This window comes from Psittacula echo (genome assembly GCF_963264785.1).
Source record: "Psittacula echo genome assembly, chromosome: 7".
NCBI classification, from domain to species: domain Eukaryota; kingdom Metazoa; phylum Chordata; class Aves; order Psittaciformes; family Psittacidae; genus Psittacula; species Psittacula echo.
The window spans coordinates 27,754,068-27,779,597 of NC_137740.1; the positions used below are offsets into that span (position 1 = coordinate 27,754,068).

Genomic DNA, 25,530 nt, shown 5'->3' on the forward strand with positions numbered 1-25,530 from the left:
CTCCCCTTCTCAGCCTGCAGTGCCTGCTCTGCTCTTAAGGAAAGCCTCCTTCCCCAAATGCCAAGAAACTAAGAATTTTTTAGACGGTGATAATGTTCCTAAGTCACATATAATCAGATCTACAATCATCAAAGCAGCGACAACTAAGGCATACTGACATCTTTCACCAAAAAAAATTGTGGCTAATCAACAACAGTTTTCCTAGGACAACAAACCAACCCTAATGTCATTTTCCATTATTATTTTAAATTTTAGGAGAATTAGAAGAATAAGAAATTCCAATTAACTTGACAGTGACATTTTCACTGCACTTCAGAAATGGATTTTTTTTACTTTTTAATTCCAAATGTCTTTCTCTTCCTTTTACTCGCTAAGTTTGTTACTGAAGGCAACAGAACAGGTGCATACGACTTCGCTTTTCCCTCCAACACATTTTCTTTTTTCGTTCTGACTTCTCCAAAGTTAGAGCTGCAGAGGAGAGAACTCGTCAGACTTTTCCAACTTCCCTACAAAATGTCCTTAACTTTAGAAGATTGCTTAAGTGTGAGATTTAATAAGCTGCTTTGTTGTTCTTTCTCCTTTCCATTACTCTACAATCTTCCTGAAAATGCATATGCTTTAAAAGGGAAAAAAAAAAACAAACCAAACAAAAAACCGGATGATATTTATCTTACTATACTCTACACTAAGTAGGGAAAAGTGGTGATGGAATGAAGTAGAGCATCCAAAACCAAAAATCAAAAGGTTTGGCTATTTTCTTGAATACAACCAAGATTTCATTTGTGGGGGAAGAGGGAGAGGAGAAAGGAGAAAAGTTTTCCACCGATTTCTAACCACAGTAAATCACCAAGAAAAGGAAAGTCACCACTCTGCTAAGATAGCTACTATTTTCCTAAAATCCTTGGCTTTCACCGTTTTGCTGCAGGAAGGTCCCATCACACACTCTCCACATTCAGCTAGGGGCATTCAACTGGCAGGTTTCCAGCTGCAAACCCCAGAGGCACTCCCAGCTGTGCTCCCTCCCTCCATGTGTCCACAAGCCAGGAACCCAACTCCCACACTTGTTGCTTGACTATGTGAAGACAGGAAGATTTCTATAGCAGGAGGTCGAGGAAGGCTGAGACATGGTGGTTGTTCTCTTCACATAACCACTCCAAAGGCTTTTGCGATGGCTATGTAAACATCCTCAGAATTATTTCACAGAATCGCAGAATCCCAAGGGTTGGAAGGGACCTCAAAAGATCATCTAGTCCAACCCCCCTGCAAGAGCAGGGTAACCTAGAGTACATCACACAGGAACTTGTCCAGCCAGGCCTTGAATATCTCCAATGTAGGAGACTCCACAACCCCCCTGGGCAACCTGTTCCAGTGCTCTGTCACTCTCACAGTAAAGAAGTTTTTCCTGATGTTCACATGGAACCTCTTATGCTCCACTTTACACCCATTACCCCTTGTCCTATCACTGGACATCACTGAGAAAAGCCTAGCTCCATCATCCTGACGCTCACCCTTTACATACTTGTAAACATTGATGAGGTCACCCCTCAGTCTCCTCCAAGCTAAAGAGACCCAGCTCCCTCAGCCTCTCCTCATAAGGTTCCACTTCCTTAATCATCTTTGTGGCTCTGCGGTGGACTCTTTCAAGCAATTCCCTGTCCTTCTTGAACTGAGGGGCCCAGAACTGGACACAATATTCCAGATGCGGCCTCACCAAGGCAGAGTAGAGGGGGAGGAGAACCTCTCTTGACCTACTAACCACACCCTTTCTAATGCACCCTAGGATGCCATTGGCCTTCTTGGCCACAAGGGCACATTGCTGGCTCATGGTCATCCTCCCATCCACCAGGACCCACAGGTCCCTTTCCCCTTCATTACTTTCCAGCAGGTCTACCCCCAACCTGTACTGGTACATGGGGTTGTTCCTCCCCAGATGCAAGACTCTACACTTGCCCTTGTTGAATTTCATCAAGTTTCTCCCCGCCCAACTCTCCAGCCTGTCCAGGTCTGGCTGAATGGCAACACAGCCTTCTGGCGTGTCAGCCACTCCTCCCAGTTTAGTGTCATCAGCAAACTTGCTGACAGTACACTCAATTCCCTCATCTAAATCATTGATGAATATATTAAATAATACTGGTCCCAATACTGACCCTTGAGGCACTCCACTAGATACAGGCCTCCAACTGGACTCCGCCCCATAGACTACAACTCTCTGGCTTCTTCCTTTCAACCAGTTCTTGATCCACCTCACTACCTGATCATCAAGCCCACACTTCCTTAGCTTATCTATGAGGATGCTGTGGGAGACAGTATCAAATGCCTTACTGAAATCAAGAAAAACCACATCTACCGCTCTACCATCATCCATCCACCTAGTTACTTCCTCATAGAAGGCTATAAGGTTGGTCAAACATGACTTCCCCTTGGTAAAACCGTGTTGGCTACTCTTAAATGACCCCCTCATCCTTGATATGTCTAGAGATGGTGTCAAGAATAAGTTGTTCCACCACGTTTCCAGGGATGGAGGTAAGGCTGACCGGTCTATAATTACCCGGGTCCTCCTTCTTGCCCTTCTTATAGACTGGCGTGACATTTGCCATCCTCCAATCCTCAGGCACCTCTCCTGTTTCCCACGACTTACCAAAGATGATGGAGAGTGGTCATGTTTAAGAGTGTTCCATAGTAGAGGGAAAAGATAAAAAAAAAAAACTGAATCAAACCAGCAGGCTCCCACAAACAGATCAACAAAGAACACATCAAGAACAGCCTGTGTTAGCAGTCAGAATCAAACTGTTGTGGTTCCTTCCTAAAAATAATAAATACATACCATCACCTCCTGGTTGCTTGTATGGGTTGTACTTTGGCTTGGGGGCAACAACAGGCGCAAACTTCTTTGGTGTCTGCTGGGTAGACACCGAGATGCTGGGAGTCCCAAAGGTGTGTGTGGTCTCCATCCTTGCAGTAACATGACCAACAGGCTCATTGGTACTCTTGGGTGGCAGCCAGGACGGGTGGGACATGGTTCAGATCTGAGAGGAGAGATGATGAGAGTCACAAGTATATTAGAAATTTAGGATGGGGAAATACAGTTGCAAACCTCTTACTTTGCGGGTTTATAAAATCAAATCTACAAAACCATTTAACATATTTAACTTGCACATACTTATCTTTAAATATATTGGTCCTAATGTATAGAAATTAAAATATAAACTTGTCTTTTTTTCCCCAGTAGGTGAGAATTCCTGATCAGGTTATTTGTGATACCTGCAAAAAGCATTGCTATTTTCATCTTCAAACCAAAATGGATACAGGCTGATACCTTGGAGAAGCCCATCAATCCCACCATCCATTCAGCACAGTACTGATACATTTGCCTTTCACTGTTCAGCTTTTGTGAGTGCATTAATATACACTAGTGCAGATGCTCTGGGGACAAGTGTAGTCACAGATAGGCAGACACACTTCCAAAATACACCTTTCGCACTTTTTCACATGTAATTTAGAATGAAGATCACAGTGATTTTCATTCAAACTTTTAAGAAAAAGGTTTTCAAAAGCAGCTAATCGTTCTTGATGCCTCCATTTCTGAATGCCCAGCTTAAGATATTTTAAAAGCATGTCAATTCTGAAAAAATGCCAGAATCCCACAACTGCTGACAACCAGGCTCCTTTTAGACATCTCAGCTTGTGTAACAGAAAATGGAGGCAGCCCAAATCATTACTTATTTATGAAAATCTTGGCTTGGGTCTCTTAAAAGCCTACATCACTTTTGAGAACTGGACTCAGATGCTACTGAAAATGCAACTCATAAAAAAACAAACCACCCTGTTCATTGCAATAAACAAGTGCTTTTCTCTGCACACAAACCACACTTGCTGGGTAGCAGTGATGATGGTCCTACAGTACTATCAAGATGGTCCTACAGAGCTGGATTTGAGATGTGATGAAGAGCCCACATAGACAAAAGCCAATGCTAATTATGAAGCTTTTGAACCCTTTGTCCCAGAATGGTTTGTGTTGGAAGGGACCTTAAAGCTTATCTAATTCCAAACCCCTGCCATGGGCAGGGACAGCTTCTACTAGACCAGGTTGCTCAAAGCCCTGTCCAGCCTTGAACACTGTCAGGGATGGGGCAGCCACAACTGCTCCAGACAATCTGTTCCAGTGTCTCACCACCCTCACAGTGAGGAACTTCTTCCTAATATCTAATCCAAATCTCCCCTCTTTGAGCTTAAAGCCATTGCCCCTTGTCCTGTCACTTCTGCCCATGCTCTGGTTTGGTGTTAGGACTCCTCAAGGCCACTGAAAACAGCAGGCACCTATGACCCAATCAGGAAAAATTTGTTTTGATCGTGGAAAAGGGTCACTGCAAGCAACAGAACCAGGCCATGGGAGCCAGTAGCAGAGCGCCATTGCAGAAAAGCCCTTCCATCTGGGAACAACGGGACAATGCAGAGAGGCAACTGGATTTGCAAAGAGGTTGTCTGTAACTGCAGCAAGTGCAATATGCCAGGGATGAGATGCAAGAGAGAGCTGTAGCTCTGCTGAACATAGCACCTAAGGGCTGTATTACCTGGTGTGAACAATTTGCTGAGCTCAGAAGAGGGGGAAGAGGAAAGGGGACAGAAGAAAGGTGAAGACCAACTTGGAGTGAAATCATTGCCAAAGTCCACAATCCTATAATTCTGACACAGCTCTGTGGTCACGCATACAGCCTTCTATTTGAATTGCTTCCAAAGCTGAGAAGTGAAGCCACATACAGCTCATTGATACCAGGTAGGAATGCAGCCACAGGCCCACTCCTAGGCGTATTCTTGGTGCCCACAGGCCCACTCCAATACCTGGGCGTATTCTTGGTGCCTCACAGCTAAGAATTCCGTGTACACATATTTCTCAGAGAAACAAACAACAATGAGCTCTTCAATCAGACCCCAGGACTATATGGAACATTTTAGGCAAGAAGGCAGCATATCTGATAGCCTACCTACCTGATAGTCTAGACTGTCTGTCTAGAGAAAACAAAACAGAAATCACACTTCATTTCCCTTTTCTCCTAAGTTGGGCTCACAGGTCACCAGAAAAGCTTACAAGAGTAAGCTGTTGGGACTTAGGAGCAGAGCTGTTTTGCCAACCCATCCTGACTGGCAAAACATCTGCATCTTACATGCTTTGTGGTGGAGCAAATTCAGTTGAGTCCTTTATCAAAGAAGCAAATGAAAACTCCTGAGTATAAACCAGAAAAAGTAGTCCTGTGGGTCCCTGCATTTATAACCTTGTCCTAGCTATTTGCTGTTAGCAATGCTGAGTCAGTCTTGGGGAAAGGAGCAAGCTCTCCACATGGAACGTGGTGACAGTACCTCCAGCTAACAGCAATGACTGTTAAAACTGATGTATATGTATGTGCTTATTCCAGCCCAGTAAATTTACTCCAGGTAACAGATTTCCTACTTGAGTCATTTCTACTTAAAGTCTCAATGTCTGACCCAACACTAGTAGATAGACAATCTGTGGTCACCTTATACCTCCATCACTTCTTGTGTGGGAGAGGAACCAGCAAGTGCCAAACATTGGTTCTAACACTTGTGGCTCTTCCTCACTGTGCAGTCTGACCGCTCCAGTGTGCACACAGCACTTTTGTGATTCCTACCACTGGAAGGTGAGCCTGTTGCGCTAGACAGCAGATACCAGTGGAAGCCATCATGACTGGCTTTAATGAGGTAAATGGGAGCATGGCAGGAGTACCCTGAAGATGGACAAGTATCCAGGACTGAGCTGCAATGACACGACTTTCTTCTCCTATATGCCTGATGCCTGACCTTACATTAACACTGCTGAGCATCATTCTGAAAGCAAGAAGTGAAATGCAGGTCTTCCCCAAAGGGCTGGAGAGGAAGCCAGCCACAACAGGTGAGGGCAAAAGGCAAAAAAGCAAACCATGCTCCCATCATCTTGTGCTTCCCATCACTCACACCAGCCCTGATGGACCAAGAAAACACTGCCACTCGAGCAGTAAGATTCACCTACATTGCTGCCTCCTCCTCCCATATCCTTCAGAAATGTAAAACATGGCAATAAAACTCAGGCAACTATCTAGGTTTTAAGAGCAGAAAGCAATGAGGGCACTGAGCCTTAAGAGCTAAATAGGACAACTCTGCACTCTGCAGAGTTATTATATTCAAGATGACTATACCTTACCCATTGCAAAAAGCATCTTGGAGCTTTATTCTGACATGTTTTTTAGCCCCTGGCTTGACACCTCATATGAAAGAGCATCCTGCTGCATGAAACACCATCAGACCCTGGACATCACCTCCATACCAATTCAAAGCAAAAAATTCCTGGTATGGACCAGATTATCATAATTCCTGTTCTGGAAGCTCCCTAGTTGTTGCTTAACCTCCCAGGCAACATGCCTTGGTCCCACTGAGCTCTCATGGTCTGTCAGGTTCATGGCAGGGATGGGCTGAGTGATGCACAAACCAAGAATATTTGCTTCAGTAGTCACGTTGCCCAGTGCTGGTGACAGCTGAAGATGGTGTGAATCTCAAGGAATAAGTTTAAAAAACAGACATTTCTTATGGACAGTTTGGGAGCATGAAGACCACACTGCCATAACTCAATTGCTTAATTGCTCACTATAAGCTGGCACATAGGTCCCTCTCAGCTACCCTCTAATGCATTTGTTTTCATGGTGGTAGTATTTTCTAATTGTTTCCCCATTAGCCTTTTCTCTTCCTCTTTCTCCTCCTCTCATTTTCTGTTATGCATTTGCTGCCACTCATTTTTGCTATCTGTGCCTTGACAATGTTTTCAGCAAGGTCCCTTTTCCTCGTCTGTTCCAGCCCTAGCTCTCTAGCCTCAATTAAATTTAGCCTAACTACTTTGTGAGATCATAAAAAAAAAGGAAAATTAATCTCTTTTTAACAGCTGAAGCTAAACTTCTGGGTTTGCTGTTATTTCCTTCTCTCTTTCTTCCCCACCCCCATTTTTTTAACCTGGCAAAAGGCTAAGAGCAAGGCAAAATATAAAGGGGAGTAGCTTGTAGATGGGCAGAGTGTCCCACTCTCTGCAAACCTGTCTATGGTGGAGCACTCTGGCTAATTCAGACAAAGCCACTGGTGCTCCCTCACCACTCTTTGCAATATTGCCTGGTTTTCAATAAGAAGCTTCTTTGGAGAAAAACAGATGAACATTTTGTGATGCGAACAAGTAATCAAAACAGCACAAGGAAACTTGGGCTCTTATTCTAAAATTATTCTTACATATGTCACCGCCTCTGCATCATTGTGGTTCCTGCATTTAGATGAGAACCTTCAATAGGTAAAGGCTGTCCTTTTCTGGCTAGCCAGGAAACATGATCAGCAAACGCATGTTTCACTTTTGTCTTTGAGGTGTTTCCCTCCAAAAAAACTTATTTTTTGCTGATTATACAGCAAACAGTAATGTTTTCAGAAGTTTCTACGTACAGGTGGGGTGCGAGATTGCAGAAGTCAGTGGTCACAAGAAGGATAAAGTCACTGGGAAACTGAGAGGAGAAAAAGAAAAAACTGTATTGAATGATGCAGGCTTTAGAGAACTAAGGAATGGGTAAAACACAACAAATGGAGGATCAAGATGGATGGGCTGGGGGAATACAAGAAGCAGGACTAGAAAAAAACACCCCAGGAGGATGAACACTGGCAGGGGGCAATATGGTAAAGTGCATCTGCTCACCTTGTCTGTCAGGGATGGAGCTGTTAGAATAGCTGCATTATCCATTTCTAAGGGTGACTATAGCAAGCTCCTCCTTCAAGGGTAATAGCAGATGGAGTGAAAACCATCAAACCCAATTTGATCACTTTGGTCTTCAAAAGCAAGCCCCCTCCATTGAAGAATAGTGAATTTCACTCACTTTTTCCTGGACAAGCCACTTGTCCAGCAGAAGTAGCTCATAGCTCCTTGGATGCCAAATTCAAAGGGCCTGATCCCTCTGCTGCTCAACCCAGTGGCTAGACCACAGAGTTCTCACTGAGAAGTTAAACTGTAGGTGAAATCTCCAGTGGCCCCCACATTTCTGCTTCAAGTAAATCATTCATCAGGCACGCTGTGCATTCAGTGAGCCCCTTCCTAGCAAACCTGAATAAATCTAGCCACTCAACATTTAACACAGCCAGACTGGAACAACCTTTGTCATCAGAACCTGTGTCCCAGCGGGACAGCAACCTCTTGCCTCTCAATCAGTGCCGCATCTCCCTCTGTGTCTTGGCTGAAGCCACCTTCATTTCTTTCTGCTACTCTTACACAGCCATCCTCCTTGATCACCAGCAACTCAACAGCTCCATTCCTCATCTGGCTGTTAAACTTTTTCCTGTGACTCTTTACTCACTGACCATTCTGGCAATACCTCTTTTCCCAAATATACTGCCCCACCCCAAACAAAAATATCATAAATCTTCCTTATGTCATTGCTTTGAAAGCTTTTCTCATTGACCATCGCCTCTAGCCCTTCTGGACTGTGCAAGGCACAGAAATCTACCCAACTATTATACCACAAAGCTTATGTTGACCTAAAGAATATTTGTTATGAAGTACATGTAGCCTCAACTGAAAGAATGCAAGTATTGGAGAATCCACCACAGCACTAGGTAAATTGTTTGAGCAAGCAATTAAGCACCATAATTACAGCTTCTCCTTTGTGTCTGGCTTTAAATTATCTAGCTCTCCTTCCAACCACTGGATTCTGTTATGCTCTGTCACTGCATTATAGACCTGCCTCTCTTCCTTATGCAGATCCTTTCAGAACAAAGCCAGGTCATTGGTTAAATTAAATCAAAACATTTAAATTAAGTATCAATTAAACTCACTGTGAACAGCAGAGTTCTCTCAATTCATTCATGTATATTTACTCTGAACTCTATTCAATATTTCAGCTACCTTTTATGAAATGGTGGATGCTAAGCTAGCATAAGATCATTGTTTTCAAGAACAGTAACTTAAAATGGAAGGGGTAAAATAATGAATAATATCAAAGCCAAAAAACAGACTGAAATCAGCTGTGGCTGCCCAAGGTTCTGTTATCCTTCCTTCCTTGGATGCATTAGTCATCACCTGCTTTTGGAGGCAGAGGATAAGACCAGACTAACCATGATAAATAACATTAAGAGCAAAGACTGAAATCCTACTGCATAAATAAGGAAAACAAAGTTGCCTTTTTTTTTTTCTTCCTTTTTTTTTTTTTTTTTTTTTTTTTTTTTTAAGGGTGTGGCAATAAGTGTTTGGTTTTGATTTTAATTACAGGATGTCATTCACCTTTGAGAAGCAAAGGTAAAACAAGGAGGGTTCCAAGCCAGTTTAGCCTCACATCCGATAAGCAATGGAAGAGTAGAGTACCGATTTGTCTACTCTTGAAATTGTTAGTACATTCATCTCTGAGACAGGCTGGCTCTTCTGTGATTAGACTGTACCCAAATAAATCTTCATTTCATTTTCATATTTATAACATGGAGCAAATACTCCTTGGATGTTGATGGACTTTGCCAAGACAGAAGAATTTGTCCCTGAGTTAATTAAGCTAATGCTTCACAGAGGGTAGCAACAGTGTTTAACAAAAAACAAGCAACAACAGCCTGTGCTTCCAGACAGCCTGCTCTGTCTTCCATCCCACTCCTTCCTAAATCCACTGGCTTGATGTAGGTCCATGATGTTCTATCTTAGTACCACCCATGCACAGTTAACCATCACTGCTAAGTCCAAGTGACTGACCAGATACAGTGAATCAGGACCTTCTTTGCTCACAGTAATGCAATTGGAAGCCCTTTTGTGGCTTCTCTGATGCTATTCAGGAACATCATCAAGACGCCCCCTTCCTGGATAACACAGGTTTGTCTCCAAAGTCTTACATGCGCCATATGCAGAAAGGCAGACTGCATGCTCCCCACTCTCCCTTCTCTTCCATCCATGTGGAAAACTCAAAAGAGAAAACTTTTGACATTACTTCACCTTCCAACTGCGTTTTAAAGATCAGCTCTAGCACTGAACAAAGGGGACACCCTTCACGATGCAAAATCATGCCACACACTGCCCCTTTCAGCTAGAGGTGCAATATACAAAAGACTGGATGTTTGTACTCTAAGCTTATTTGTTGTTTTCTTTTTTTGCTTGAAATTCCCAAACGCACAAACCCAAATGCCCTGCTAAAATACAGTTCTTTGCATCATCTCCACTCCACTAATTAGCCAAAAGCAGTAATTGAGGCTGACCAGAGAAATCTGCTTTTTACAAACTCCCAAAGCTGCTTGTTACTCTTGGCACTGTTCCCCTTTGAAAGTTAAATGAATTTATTTCTCCATTTATGGCTGACGATCTTTAGCCATGAAGCTTTCCTACTTCTTGTGGCCTCCAAAAGAGGATATAATGCCAAAATTCTGGTCTCATTAGAGGTCTTTAACCAAACATAAGAAGTGCCATAGGTACTTACAAACTTAGCCCAAGCTCTCCTGCGATGTCTTTCCCATATGGTAGTACTTATTCTCATCAGTTTTACATCATATGTGAAATTATGTGATTTGGGTAATTGGGATTCCTTTTGAACTCCCTTAATCGTTGCTGATCTGCACAACATCTCACCAAATTTAAGTCCTGTAATATTAACCAGTCCAAAGAAGCTCCTTCCACAGACCCTCCCAGCAGCAAATTGATTCTGGCTTTTCATGCTCTTCAAACTTCACATCAGCAGCCAGGAGAACCAAACAGCTGCAGGGACAATTCCAAGCACTAGGAATCCTGCGTGTGGGGCTGTGTGACCACCATCGCCAGAGCAGAGGAGAGCCAGCAAGGGTCAACTGAGCCACCACATGACTCCCAGACATGATGAAGAAGAACAGAACATGCTGTCACCCTCCAGTGACTGCTTTCATGAACATATGCAAAATGTTGCATATGGTCTCCAACTCCTTGTGGCATATCTCTCCCTCAGACCCGGTTTATTTGCTTGCACCCATTTTACGCTGTTTATGGACATTTCTTGATGCTTTGCTTTAGTCTTTCACAGCAGATATCAGCTGGAGCAAGTTTAACTCTCCCTCTCCCCTAGGGTTTCTTCCAATTGCCTGGATAAGGCAGAGTTTGCACCTTCAGCTCAATTCCCTCAAAATAAAATAAATAAATAAAATCTAAGTAGTTTCTTCAGTTTAACAGGGCCAAAAGCATTTACCAGTTTCCTGCTGTGGGACATCACTAGAGTAATCACAGGAATTAAAGGAGAAAGAAACCTAGTTAGAGTACTGCTTGTGCTGAATTATTCCTCAAAGCATATAATCTAGTATCATCTCTCTCTGACTTTAACAGTTTCAAATTTCCATGGGATCCTCCAGAAGACCTGATTTAAATTCAAAGTTTGCCCTGCAAATGGGGCTGGCCAGATGACCTCTAGACACCCCTTCCAAAAATCAATTATTTCATGACTCTTAAACCCAGACTTCCAGCTGTGACTTTATCTGCACTCAAAAGGGTTTGCAGCAATACAGCTATATCCTACCTAAGATATGCCGGCACCTACTGGCAATGCAACATTATATTCCTTATTCTCTAGTTGTAATGTTTCTGAAATGAACACAGCATGTTCCCATTCTTTTAACTAAATAACCAATAGCTGGAAAATAATCCCCTCCCCACCCTCACCATGGCTGCACCCTTTATTATTTTGCTAGCAGATCCACAACAGTTTGGGATGGGACATTTTTTTTATGTACTGCTTGAGTATGGTACTACTCAGACACAATAGGAAAACATGAAGTCCATAGTGGAGATTCTAACAACATGATCATAAAGAACCATCTTCTCTCCGCTACAAAGATGCTTCACAGGTTAATGTCACCATGAATATTGTTCAACAGATACCAACCCTGTATCGCATTCATTCTTATACCAAAATTTTGCTGCTGGGACAACTCTGGTATCAACAAAAAAATTACCCTTTCTTAAGTTTCATTCTTAGCTCACTTCTTTTGCATCAGCTTCAACAGTGAAAAGGTAGAAGGGCAAACTAAACATAAAACTTCTTTTCCTTCCCAGTATAACTGCATTAGTAGTTTTGGGATTAGATGCAGACTATCTGAATTTGACTGCTGCTGTGTAAAAGCTGGCAAACAAAATCTTCCTTTTACAGCCATGTCACATCCTGGTGTTGGATGACAAACTAGGCTTTAAAATCCCAATAAGTTGAACTTGACTGGCCCATGTGCGTTGAAATAATGACATAATACTGGCTCCCTGGAGATTGATGGATCTATCTAATCTAATAAAACTCTAATGACCACATTACAATTTTACCAGAGAGCAGCCCAATTCTTGACTTCTGTGATATGAGACAATCCTCAGCCACTCACATGGGATCATATGGGATAAAACATTAATCCAACGCTTCAACTACTTGTGGTTACAACTAACTCCAGGGCAATTGCAATAGAGAAGGCAGACCTGGTGGCCAGCCCAAAATGCTTACTCAAATACAGCAAAGTCTGTGGCTGAACCTTGACAGCTGAGCCAGGAGGTAGCTCTGAGCCAAACAAAGCTCTTCCAATTCTTAAAGCTTCTTCTCCTGATAACTTGACATACCAGTTTTTGAGGGTGATGCTGCACCACAAAGAAAAGTTTGAGATTTTTGTGTATAAAATGAGAGAGAAAATATAATAATAAGGACAGCAAAAGAACAGGTGGAATGATGCAGAAAGCTTATTTTAGGATTCTCAGACCTAAAGCTCCATTACACAAACACTGTTTTCCTGCACACAATTTATTTTCAAGGTCCCTCTGCCAAAAAAAAAAAAAAAAAAAAAAAAAAAAAAAAAAAAAAAAAAAAAAAAAGCTGCCTTTCTTCTTTTGTGCCTATATTCATTGTCTTGCCTGTGACACAGCTCAGTACTTGGCTTCCTGCTTCAGTAAGGCACTGCCAAGCAACATAGAGCTTACCCATCAAATAAAATGGTTAAGGGACTGGACTTCTCAGCTGCTGGAGACATAATGGAATCAGGCTGATCAAGAGAGTCCCACATACGACAAAGGAAATCAAGACAACAAGAGATTAGAAGGGTACAGATGTTAAAGCAAAAACAGGCTGTTTGGATGCTGATGCTGGCTGTAAACAAGAAGGAACCATGCAGAACTAACATTCAGCTCAGCAGTTAGATATCAACAAGACCCTAGTGAGACCAAATGGGACCATGGCAGCACATTGACACATAGATAATTGTATTAGCTTTGCAGAGTGCTGTGCGTATATGTTTCAGCCTGGGGAGAAACAGCAGGGATCTGAGCTCAGTGGGAAACTGATAGAGAATGAACAAGGAAACAGTGTAGAGCTTGAGGTTCTACCCAGTGAGGCTAGCATGGGTGTAGGTGGGTTTATTTACAATGAGTTCCCTGCATTCCTCTTCTAAAATAGCTGTGGTTGCAGGAAGAGTCAGCTACCACCACCCCTGGAAGAAAACATATCTGCTACTGGCAGTCTGAACCCCAAGCTACCGAGAGGGTTTCTGTGAATAGAAAGCAAGCTGCAGCCCAGAGTGCAGGCACAGCATGGGCCCTGCTCAAGGACACGAGCATGGTCTTGTGACACCTCAAAGGGCTAGCAGTATGAACCATACTTTGAAACTGCAATAACTAAAAAGCAAGCAATTAAATCAATTAATGGGAAGGAACTGTGTCCAGGCTCAAAATCTTTAATCCCTGATTCTTTTCCTCCAACCTGATCTACTTAACTTTTTCTCCCAAGCCGTCCTAGAAATCAGTCTCTCAAGTATGGCAAATCCCTAGATGATTTCTTCCCCTTCCTGAGCACTGCACCAACCTGTGCCTTTTGTGGCAGCTCAGCCCATGGCACCTTGCAAATAATTGGGGAAACCAGCCTTTTTCCTATGATAAAACCGATATCCTAACAAACAGAAGAGTGATATTGCTGCCAGATGGCTGGGAACTGATGCTGCAGAGAGATTGCTAATGGAAGCAAGATATTTGAGTGTATTAAAACTGTACAAAAGGAGGTACACAGACCCCTACCTATAAACAGTCAGGAAAAAAGACCACATTTCTGAGTTTCACAACAGGTGATTTGACATCATCAAGACATGAGCACCCCAATGTATTCTTGCTTCCTTTTTGCAAAACAAAGCAAAAATAAATCTTTAGAGTGCTTCTTCCTTAAAGAAGCTGAAAGCCTTCAGTACTGTTAAGAAAGAGAAGAGGATCTCTGCAGATTACCAAGTCCTGCTTTTAGCAGGAGACTGGACTATCATCAACACTAGATAAGGCTTGCTGTACTTTTGTCCTTGAAAACATCCAAAATAGAGAACTCCCTGCTATCTGGTGACTTGTTCAAGTGCTGCGCTATTTCCCAATGAAAACATTTTTCCAGCACTCCAGCTGAATCTCCCAATCCACTATGTCCATGTCATTTTATTTTGCTACCTGTACAGAAGCATTTGGCTCTGTCATCTTTGTAATGCTCCTGGCAGTAGTCACAGGCTTCCACTTTATCACTCCTTTGTCTCCTCTCCATTAGACACAGGAAGCAAAGCTCCTTCAGCCTCTTCTTGTAGGCCATGTGCTCTAAGGTTCTTGACTGCCCATCTTCTGGACCCTCTTCAGCTCTTCCACATCCTACTTCAACTGGAGAACTCAGGATTGAATAACAGCCTCTCCGGCACGAAGTAAATATGAAAAATAACTAATCTCAGTCTACTGTCCAGGCATCTCCTGAAGCAACCCCATATCTAGCTTGTTTTGTTGGCAACAATAGCACACATTGGATTCATATGTGACCTGGTGTTTACTGCCTACTCCAGGTCCTTTCCTCAAGCAATAAAGAAGACGACATATTTTGAGATGGTGTCTAAGCTGGGAATGCTCCAGAATGTCCATGGCCACATGGACACAACAAGACAACTTTTAGCTCATTGAGAAGACAACTGTTAAAAGACGGGTGGTTCTGGAAGCACAGAGAAATGGGTGAAGAAGAATATTAACAGCAAGGCAAGCATGACATGACACTGGAGCACATGAAGATAAAGCTCTGTTTTAGTAACCATTGGGCATTAGTTCTGCTCCAAATAGAAACGTGTGATTGAAGACAAGTGCTTGAGATTTAATTTTCAGTTCTTCTTTGAAACTCGTAAAACCACCAAGCACCAGCTAGGAAACTGTTGTGCTTCCCTTCTACCAGTGTCCATTCATTCAGGAACAGTGGTACTCAAAGCTCTGGGAGAAAATTCCTCAGCTGGTACAAACCACAATGCCAGCAATGAAATTAACCCAGCCAGGCATTCACACAGGTCTTGCAATTTTGCTCATTACATTAAAAAGCTAACTCCAGTTGCTCCACCACTATCACACTGGTGTCTTCTGTTTCTGGCTACCCAAGTTAACCCTTTATTCCCCTTCCCAGAAATCAGTATGAAGTCTTGTTGTGACAAAAGTTTCCATACTAGACTGGCCACATCGGTTCCCTGGATGTGAAACGGCTCAAATCTGACAGTATCCAGGAAGACATTACAATGCTGATCTATCTTCACTATGCCTTCTCAAAAGAATATGTGGGGAGGTGGAAGAGAGGAAACGAATCATCAGCAGAGGGAATTTCTGGAGTGAAGGAAGAACCATATTTTTAATGTATCTAGAGACAGTGACACTGATGCATTTTAGCCACTGCTGGCAAACACTTGCATTCTGTTTTTGAACTACACTAGGGCAGCTGGGCCACAGAGCTGGTAACTGCACATGCAGCTCTGTTTATCAAATGCCCTCTAATAGTTGCTACCACTATTTCACAAGTCTAAGGCAAAGCATGTCCCCACACACAACTAAGCCTCTGCTAGGCATTTCAGCATGCCTTTGCTGTGCAATGCACGTATTTTTCTTCCAAAGTAACACAGCTGCCAACATCTTAATCATTCCATGAGGACCTTCAGCCCCCCAGCCCCTTAAGTGCTTCATTACCTCCAGTGCACTATTGCAGAGCTTACATCCCAGGTAAGCTGTGTGGGCACAGCTCTCTGTCAGCTAAAGAAAGCAGACTGAATTGCAGGAGATCAGAAGCTGCGCAAATCAGGTCTAACAGTCTATCTACCATAACTCTTCATTCTCACAAGTTTGGCCTCATTTATTGCAAAGTATCTAGGACAAAAGGCAAGACAGCAACAAGAAACCACCTTTGAGACTGAAATTATTGCATGTTTCTTTTCATGAGATCCCATGGGAGAGAAGATGCTTGCTCCTCTGCATGGACTCTCTAAGCGGCTATGGAGACCAGCCAAATAACATTAACTGAGGCACCTGAGTTGTGTGTATATCCCCAAAGCTTTCTTGTTTTTAAGTTAGAAACTACTGCCTTAAGTCATAAAAATACTATGTTTTGAAATTGTATTATGTTCTTGGCACAGAAAAAAAAATAAATTGCAAATGCAACCAATACAGAAACTTGAGCTGCCCTTTGTTTCTGCAGGACTTAAAAGACTAAGGGGAAAACCTAAGCAACAAATTAAACTGATCCATGGAAAAATGGAGTCTGTTAGGACTAGTATGCAAACACCTGTTTTGAAACTAGCTTGCACACATGAAGGTATAACCTACCCTTTGAAGTTTCTAGGTTGCTCCCATCAGGTTCCTTGAGATGACACTGCTGGAGATGTCATCCTGAGAATCAATTCCAAGGCAAGTCCCTTTTTAATGCAAGCTACATCAGGGCCATTTTTTGTGAAGCAACACCACAAGGGAACAGCTTCACCTGCTCTCTTCATGCCAGCTCTGCCCTCCCTGCTATGCAACCCCCTCTACAATCCATTGCCTTTCCAACTGAAGCTATGATCTAATGGCTTATAATGATGCAGAAAGGCTATTTAATCATGCAAGGAATACAAACATATGTATGCATACACATGTGCACATCCCTGCTTTTTTGATTCTACATAATTTGCTCAGGAAACTGGTAGAGGGAAAGAATAAGGAGAGGAACCAACAGCTGCTCACATGAATCAACACTTCCAGGCTCTCTCTTTTGCAGCTCATCTCACTCATACTTGTGGTTTCAACATGTGATTCATATTAGGCCCCTCTGCCCACCATTTGATGGTTCTGCTAAACAGATGTGAATTTATTTAGTTACAGAGCCTGTTCTTTACACTGTCTCTTTGTAGAACAGATGGGTTTTTCTTGTTTTCATGCTCAACAATATTCAGGTAACAATCATACTCAGCACACAGGTTTGCCTGATGATTTCATATGAAAAAGAACAACACATGAATGTAGACATGATCTCACAGGAGCTCTTCAGCAGCTAGGACACACCATGAGAAGCGACTGTACTGATGGAGAATGCCAAACTGCAACACCAGCAGCACTGAAAGAAGCTCAAGACCTCTAGGATTCCTGAGGCCAGATCCATAACTTCAGGCAAATGAGAGATGCATGCTGCACCTAGCAGGGTACAGAAGACACAACCTCACCAACTGCCCATCACAAAGCATGCCTCCTCACACAAGAACTATGGAAGAGCAAGCAGAAGGGCAAGCTCCTGCAACATTCATGGGGACATGAAACCATGTGCATCTCCAGGGACTCCTCAGCATGGTGAAATAGCCTGGAAAAGCTATTTGCTCCCTGTGTGGGCATTCTTCTTTCTGCACTGAGAGTGCCTTTGGCAATGGATGAAGCAGAACTGCACAAAGGCCCTCTGAGAGCAGAATAAGACTGCCCACATGAGAAGTACGCTCAGAACAACTATTGCACTTTAAATTCACACCCTGACTTTGTTTCACAATACTCTCCCTGTGCAGAAAGGCCCTAGGCTTCAGATTCAATTTCTGCCTGTATTATCAATAGCTGAGCACTGCTCTCATCTGAGGGTAGAATATGGCCTATTCTACCAAGAGGCCAAAGTACAATCTGTGAGAAGAAGGATAAGCTTCACGCTTACTTTGCACTATCCTGTATATGGAGGTACCTCTATATTGCTTTCATAACTGAACACTGATGACTTCATCCCAGCAAATGGCCCTGCTATGTGGGTAAATCACCTCTGCTTTACCACAGAAACCATGCACAGGGTATGTGTACATGGTGCACATGAATGTAATGCCCACTCCTGTGCAAGGATCTAATCCCTTTTGAAAAACTGTAGCCCCTCAGTCACAGCTTTGCCCTCTGTGCATTGCCCACCTGTTATAAAAATGACCTCAGTTTTTAGGATAATCTACTTAGGACTTTCATTAACTGACCAGGAAAAGAAAAGTTACATATGTACACAAACACTTCAAATGTGGTTACATTAAAATTTGGCTATCTGGAGAATGAGACTCCAAGTTTCAGAAGGGAAGCAAAAGTAGAATTCTCTGCCTAAAAGGCACCCCAGGCCATTAACACCCCTCCCTTGGGGCTCTAAAGGTGAAAAGCTAAAAAATATGTGTGGCTTTCTTTTGGTTGTGTGCGCATACAATTAAGTAACATTAAAAAGTTAGTAGGTATTAGGCAGTATTTTTTTACTGCCTAATAGAATAAAAGAGAATAAGTGGGACTGAAAAGGACAGATGAGTTCTTGCAGGGTGACAGGCACTTCCAGCTACAAAGCACCTCGTGTCTTCTAAGAGTTTTTCTATCTTTTTTTCTTGGTAAGCTCTGAGCTACCACAGTGTAATTTTAATTCCTACTAATGACCATGCTATCTGAATATCTGTGTATAGACCATACACCAGCACTTCACTTTTTTGTACCTCTTAAGAAGCAGCAAAGCAAATCACTGTGAAAGAGAGACTTTCATAAGCATAAAGCGAATTTACGTGTCCAATTCCCAAAGGCTAACCTTCGATGTCAGCCTTCAATAACTTTCTCCCAGCAGTCAAACAATGTGCTTTCTTTCCTCCATAGAAGTAAAATGAAATTCCCTCCCACTTCATCCTACGCGCTCTGCAAACCTGGTGGGGTTCGTGCATCTGCTGGGGCAGGACTAGACAGAACACAGGATCAAAGAACAGGGCTCCCCCACCATATCTTTGGGTTATGTAGGAAATCTTTCCAGGTATCACTCTCCATCTGCATCCTCCCTTCCATGTTGCCTCCATCCAGGCTCTGGGGACAACATTCAGCCCCTTCTTTACAACACTTTTGAGCTCAGGGACGAAAAGTGCTCTGTAAGGGCTATCCCACTGCACAGTGCATAGGGCTGAAAGACATCCAAAATGCAAAGTACAGATATACGGATTTCAGTGGAGGGCTAAAACTGAGGGGTAGTTGGAGCTGCCTCAGCTGGCAAAGGCTCATGATGGATAGCAGTGAGCTGTTCAGTAGAAAATCAAGAAAATATTTTGAATGCCCTCCTAAAAGGAACAAATAGGTCCAACACTCCAACAGAAGGGGATTTTTTGCATCTCTGAATGATAGTGATTCGCTTTTATGGCCTGCGGCTGCTTGGGAAATTCAAAGCTATTTCTCTAAAGAATTCACTTGGACAAGCTTTATGGCTTTGATTAGTTAACTATTTTTTAATGCTAATCCACCCCAGTGATATTTGTCCTCCTTTTCCCCATGTGCACAGAAGCACAGACACAGACAAATACTACACAAAAGCAAACATTAGCCAGATGAACAGCCAGGAACAATGACATCCAGAGCCCATAACCAAACACCAACTTCATTCTGTTGTGTTCTTTTCTATTCTAGCAGCTCAAGATCCTTTGGCCCAGGATGACCTGCTAATGGAAATCAAGGAATCAAATTTCAATGCCCAGCAGGCATAATGCTCACACAGTGATTTGGCCACAACTATTCTCACTCAAGTAAAAAAATCTAAATAATTTCCCCTAAAAGTTGCAATAAAACATGTGGCTGAAAGGCCTTATTTGAAATTTAATGCAAAGCGCTGCAAGTAGCCCAACTGCTGTCTTGTCCTCCAGATGAGCAAATAAAGGTGCAGAAACAGTGATTTGCAAAGACTAAAGATGAGTCAAGAATACAGCTGAAGTTACCAGGCACCCATCATCTTACTGGAACTGCTCTCCAGTAAGATGGAGAGGCTTACAAATTGAGCACAACGCTAAGCAAATCTCCATTTACAATCTCAATGTAAAAACTTGTGTCCTCGTTTAAGGCATGAAAGTCTAACTGTGTACCAGGAACACACCAAGTATCTAAGACAATATTCAATTACCTGTCATGGTAGTGGCACCACTGTGGCATCCTGTGACATACATAGCAGTCAATACACAAAGACATAAGCCAAGTAAGGGACAACCCCTGCTTTGGTATTCAGGCTGCTACTTTAAACTTTGTTGGCTGCCTTTGGGTAACAGATTTAGGCAGTATTTCCTGTGGCAGAGAATTACACAGGCTGATTACCCTCTGCGGAAAAATGAAGAAATCCTGGAAGCAATTTTCTGTCTCAATTGTTCCCAGAGCACAGGAACAATCTTTTAGCCCTCTTCGTATTTTCTGCTCAATACCATCCAGGCTCAATGGGCAGAATCCATCACAACACCACCTCGGTCTGGATCCTGGAAACAACCACGTGAAACTTCACACATGAGTAGCCCTACTAACTTCAAACAGAGTCAGACTTGCGCTTGGCCACAAAGTTTTAGAGGACAAAACCGGATCAGAACAAAATAGGTGACAAAGTCAAAGTACCTGGGAAATGTTCAGTCCTAGGTAGGACCAGGCTTCTCTCAACAGCGTAACACAGATAAACAGTGTTTCTGATGCACATTTCTTAACCTGGTTCTTTCAAAATTCATTTCCAGATTTTCCAAGATCAGGAAACAGCAGCTGTACCTGAGAATTGTGCATCACAGGCAGAGCTCATAAAACAACAGATCATTTTCTCAAACTAAAAATTCCATTACTGGGGAGGAGGGGTGCTATAGGAAAAAAGCACAGATACCTTCAACAGGAGAAAAAAAACCCACCACGCCATTTTTAAGAGAAAAATCTAAATGCCGATGGCTTTCTACCAGAGCCTGACAGCATTCCCATGCAAAATTACCACCCCAGCACTGACAGCATTCAAGGTTTGAAAAGCTGGTTTCTGCTTCCTGAAGCGCCCATGCAGACCACACCTAGCAGGCACCACGGTCCCAGTGCAGTGGGAACTCCCAAGCTGCACAGACTGAAGAGATGTGGTTTGGCTGTTAAGACTGACCCAAGAGGAGGAAATGATACTTTGGTACTGCATACCAAACCCCACCACTCTACTTATGTGGAAGCAGTGACTCCAAATTGAAATTTTTCAGCATTTTGACAACAAATACTTTTCACCCAGGTAGACACCCACACTCAGAATTATTCAATCAGAACCTTGTTTTCCATCCAAGAGAGTTTTGATAGAAAATGTTCCATTTGCCCTAATCAATGGGGCTTAAGCATCAGTCAAAATATTTTCTTGAACTGAAACCTTCAGTGCCAGAGTGGGAGAACAAGCTCTTTAGACAATCTGTCTCCAAAGGCAGGTACTGACCTTTTTTTAATAAAGGTAACATTTAAAATACTGTTACTTTTCAGTCAATGCTGCTGGGAGAGAGGGAGGGAAGGGGGGTGCATGCCTGCTGCAGAATCGCATGGCCAATCTTAGTATCGCTTAATTTTCAAATGAGGAATTTGATAATAAACAACCTTTCCCTTGTACACAAACATTTCTAATTTCATGCCCTGCTAATCATACATCTGTTAGAGCTCCTTTTCTATCCACTGCAGTAACAATAACAAAAGAAAAAGCATCACACTAACAATGTGGTTTGTCTGAAATGAAAATTGAATAATAATCAATTGTCCTCTGCAGCATGAGGGAATGCAGCAAGCAGCAACACTCTCTTGATGGAGGTGACAACCACATGGTTTGAAAAGCGACAACTTCACTCCGTCTTGCCACTGGCCCTTGCTGATGGCAGCCCCTCTGTCATCAGTCCTGTTGGTATAAGAGACTTTTTGGGACTGGCTTCACCAGATGGCATCTCTCATGCTTCTTGGTGGTCCACACCAGGCCTCACCATCAGCAGAGCCTCTCATGCCACCATTGCCTCACCCACCAGCCTTCCCTTTCCCTTTATTTTTTCATCTCCTCCTCTATAATCAGGATATTACTTGTGAGAGATGCTACAGCAATGATTCTGCCTTCCCAAATCTCTTACCACTGGTGAGACCCTGTGGGCCTCAGTGTACCAAACTTCAGACATATTCAGCTCCCTTGTCTGTGCCTTCCACATACAAGAGTTTCTAACTAAACAGCTACTCAAAAGTGCACTTAAATATGTGATTACACCCCTGAAATCAAGTTCTGATCTCTTCAATAATGTTAGCAGAAAGGTTGAGGCTATTATTTAATAGACATGCCCATCTGAAATGACAAGTTAATCAGGCTCCAAGAAACACCCACAATCAAGAAGACCATCTGATTTGACTTAAGGAAGAAAGTTTTTAAGATGACACAACAGAACAGGTTGTCCAGAGAAGCTGTGGATGCCCCATTATTGGAAGTGTTCAAAGCCAGGCTGGACTGGACTTTGAGCAACCTGGTCTAGTGAAAGATGTCCCTTCCTATGGCAGAGGGGTTGGACTAGATGGTCTTTAAAGTACCTTCCAACCGAAACCATTTTCTGATTTTATGATTCTAAGATTTAGTGTCTTGCATTGCCCATACTCCTCTTTTTTGGACTGCTGATACACACCTTTTGCCTTTTTTGACTCCTCCCATTCCCATAGCTGTGCTGGGCCAACTCCAAATCAGAAATACTGCACTTGTAAGACCTACACAACGGTAACTCTGCAAGTTTTAATAAGCATTAGGAACCCACCTGAAGGCCCAGGCAAGCTGGCACAAAGATGTTATGGGCAGAGGTACATGGCTCTGCTACACCTTAAACTCCTCTCTGGCCTCCAAGTCTCCATGTGAGCACGCCAAACCCTTTCCTTCCAGAGGGTGTTTTCTAAAGCCTAGTTGTTTTCTAAACCTACATAAGCTCTTCCTTGTCTTCATCATGAAGTGCAGTTGTTTGAGTAATCGGCTTTAGAGAGACTTGAGAGTTTTACTAATATCAATTAATTACTCCCACTATGCAGATAAGCAAACAAAAGAACAAAAAAAAAAAAAGGGGGGGGGGAAAATATTCTGGTCTAAATTCACAGAGAGGGTTCAGAGAACAAGCACACTCCTTGACCTGGGTCCAGGGTAACCCAAGCCACTGGGGAAGCCACTTGGCATCCCCAGCCCCCTGCTTCCTCCTCCAGGAGCAACATCAACCCTGCCCTGCACAGCAACCCCTTCAGCTCACTAAGGATGCACAAGCGTCCCTTGCTTCGAGTTCTTTATTTTACTTGTCCCTTCATGCTAAAGCTACAGGGGATGGCAATGTTACTGTACAAGCCAGCTTTTATTACTAAAGAGACAGTTTTACCCCAGCTGCCCTAAATGTGGAGTCATACCTAGAGGCATCAGTGCTGCTTAGTCAGGGCTCATATCCACCAGTGCGGCTGCCTGAGCCCCAGCACACAGCAGGCTTGGGGCAAATACTGGGAACACAAGGTAAAGGTGATCCAAACCAGGCTATACCTAAGACCAGGTGACCACAGTCAGCACAAACACAGGCACTGATACATCCCATCTGTCAATTTACAAAAGCATTCAGCTCTGCATCCTTTCGACCTCTAATCAAAGTGCATTCAGTCAAACAACCCTACCAGACTCTACAGTGAAAAGGGAGGGGGAAGGAATAAAAAAAGACTTTGTTGAGCAAAAGTACCGAGACACATTTGATGTAATAGTCATATGATTAAAAAACTGTCATATCAAAGTTTTTTGCAAAGTAGGAACACTCTGACAGTTCATATTTTAAAAACTGACATTTTGATTCATTACTGTAAATAGCACTCTGTATTAAATATTGTGACAAGGCATACAGTGTATTTTTTGAGCTCTATAACATTTAGGAAGTACTGGGGTTTTTTTAATTTTTTTTAAAGCATGTATAATATCAAAAGCAGTTAAAGCATAACTCCAAGAAAGCTTCTAGAGGAGAGAATCATTATTTCTGAAATAACCTACTTCCCTGCCATAATCTCAAGCACTGCTGGGAACTTAGGCCCACAAGGATCTTAATGTACTGTTTGCATAATAAAATAGGGAAATGTCTCACGGAACAAAAGAGCTATAAGGAAAGTGGCTACATTAAATAATGTAAAATTATTCACTACCAAATCATCCTGAAGTTGGCATAAGAGGAAGAACACTAAAAGGTGCTGAATTACCACTCAGAGTATCTGAGAGTCCAGGTTCATAACCAAGATAAACAATGTGACATCCAAATGACTGCTCAAATGAGCATCTTGCTTATCTCCTCAGTCTTTAGCCACGTTTCCCCCCCTCCGCTGCCTTGCAACTCATGCTTATGTCTATAAAGGATAAAAGTGACTTTATGGGCTGAAATGAGGGTTGGGGACACATGGGCAGCAGGACCACCTCTTCTAGCAATGGTACAAACTCAGACTGGTTGAACCTGCTCATGAAACCATTCCTGAGTTCAGTTGTTGCCTGTCTTTCCTGACACTCGGAGACCATAACATCTTTCTCAGCACAGCTTTGTTTTGTCTATTTAGACCATGAGTTCTTACTGACAGGAGGTAACGTGCATGCCTGTGCAAGGAGACTTTAGCCAGTCCCCTAAGACCTTCTGAACCTAAACATGGGCAGAGACCTGCTACAAACCCCTGCAACCCAGCACAGCCGTGCCTATTGCAGGCAGAGATAGTGCAGGCAGCACTCCCTCACTGCCAGGGCAACCAGGAAGGGATGTCTAGACAGAGCTGTCAAAAGACTTCCTGCACAGGGGTCCACAGCAGTGCAACTCAAACTGTAGGGATGCTGTGAGCCACCAGAACAGATGCACCAACCAAGACCACTTAATCCCCTTACCATTCCCTGCCAAGTTCCTACCAGCTTGTGGATCCCTTTCCCTGGATCACCAGCATCAAGGCAAACGGCACTGGGTCCATAAGTAGTAATGAAAATGTTTTGCATGTTCTCAAAAGCAGCCGCAAAACAGAGAAATTAAAAATAATAGCTCCAGCTGACACAAAAAAACCTTGACTGAGCAGCAGAGGAAAAACAGAGGCTGCCTAGCCTGTTTTCAAGATGCTCAGGTGTTATTAGGACTGCAGTCAAGGGCTTTAGAAAGAAGAATGGTTACCATTATCATTACTTGCAGCCATCTGCAAGTGGAGCTCTGGGCTCAGTCTACTGAAAGAATGGATATGCTGCCATAAACACAAGCCCGGAGCCTAGTTCGGGACATGGTGAAGCAGTCAAGCACACCAAAGATGGATCACAACACTGTTTTAACAGGGGTCTGATCCAGCAGAGCCAGCAGTTCCCCAGAAGCAGCTACACACCACTCACATGCTGGAAATCTTGTGGATGTGTCTGCATGCCAGAAAGTGTGGTAGTAGTAGTGGTCTAGCCAGACACCCAAAACATATTGGCACCACTATAATTTGTCCATTCACCAATATGTTTTCCTAAAAACACC

General features: G+C 43.0%; 1 protein-coding gene across 5 annotated transcripts in view; it reads right to left on the reverse strand.

Annotated features, from left to right (window-relative positions):
* Nucleotides 1-25,530, reverse strand: part of LPP (LIM domain containing preferred translocation partner in lipoma) — a 342,496-nt gene that overhangs the window by 206,445 nt on the left and 110,521 nt on the right. For all 5 annotated transcript variants that reach the window (XM_080623385.1, XM_080623381.1, XM_080623382.1 and 2 more), the window contains one exon: nucleotides 2,825-3,026. In XM_080623385.1, coding sequence (XP_080479511.1) covers nucleotides 2,825-3,017 — 193 coding nt within the window. In that variant the 5' untranslated portion in view covers nucleotides 3,018-3,026. The remainder of the gene's footprint in view (nucleotides 1-2,824; nucleotides 3,027-25,530) is intronic.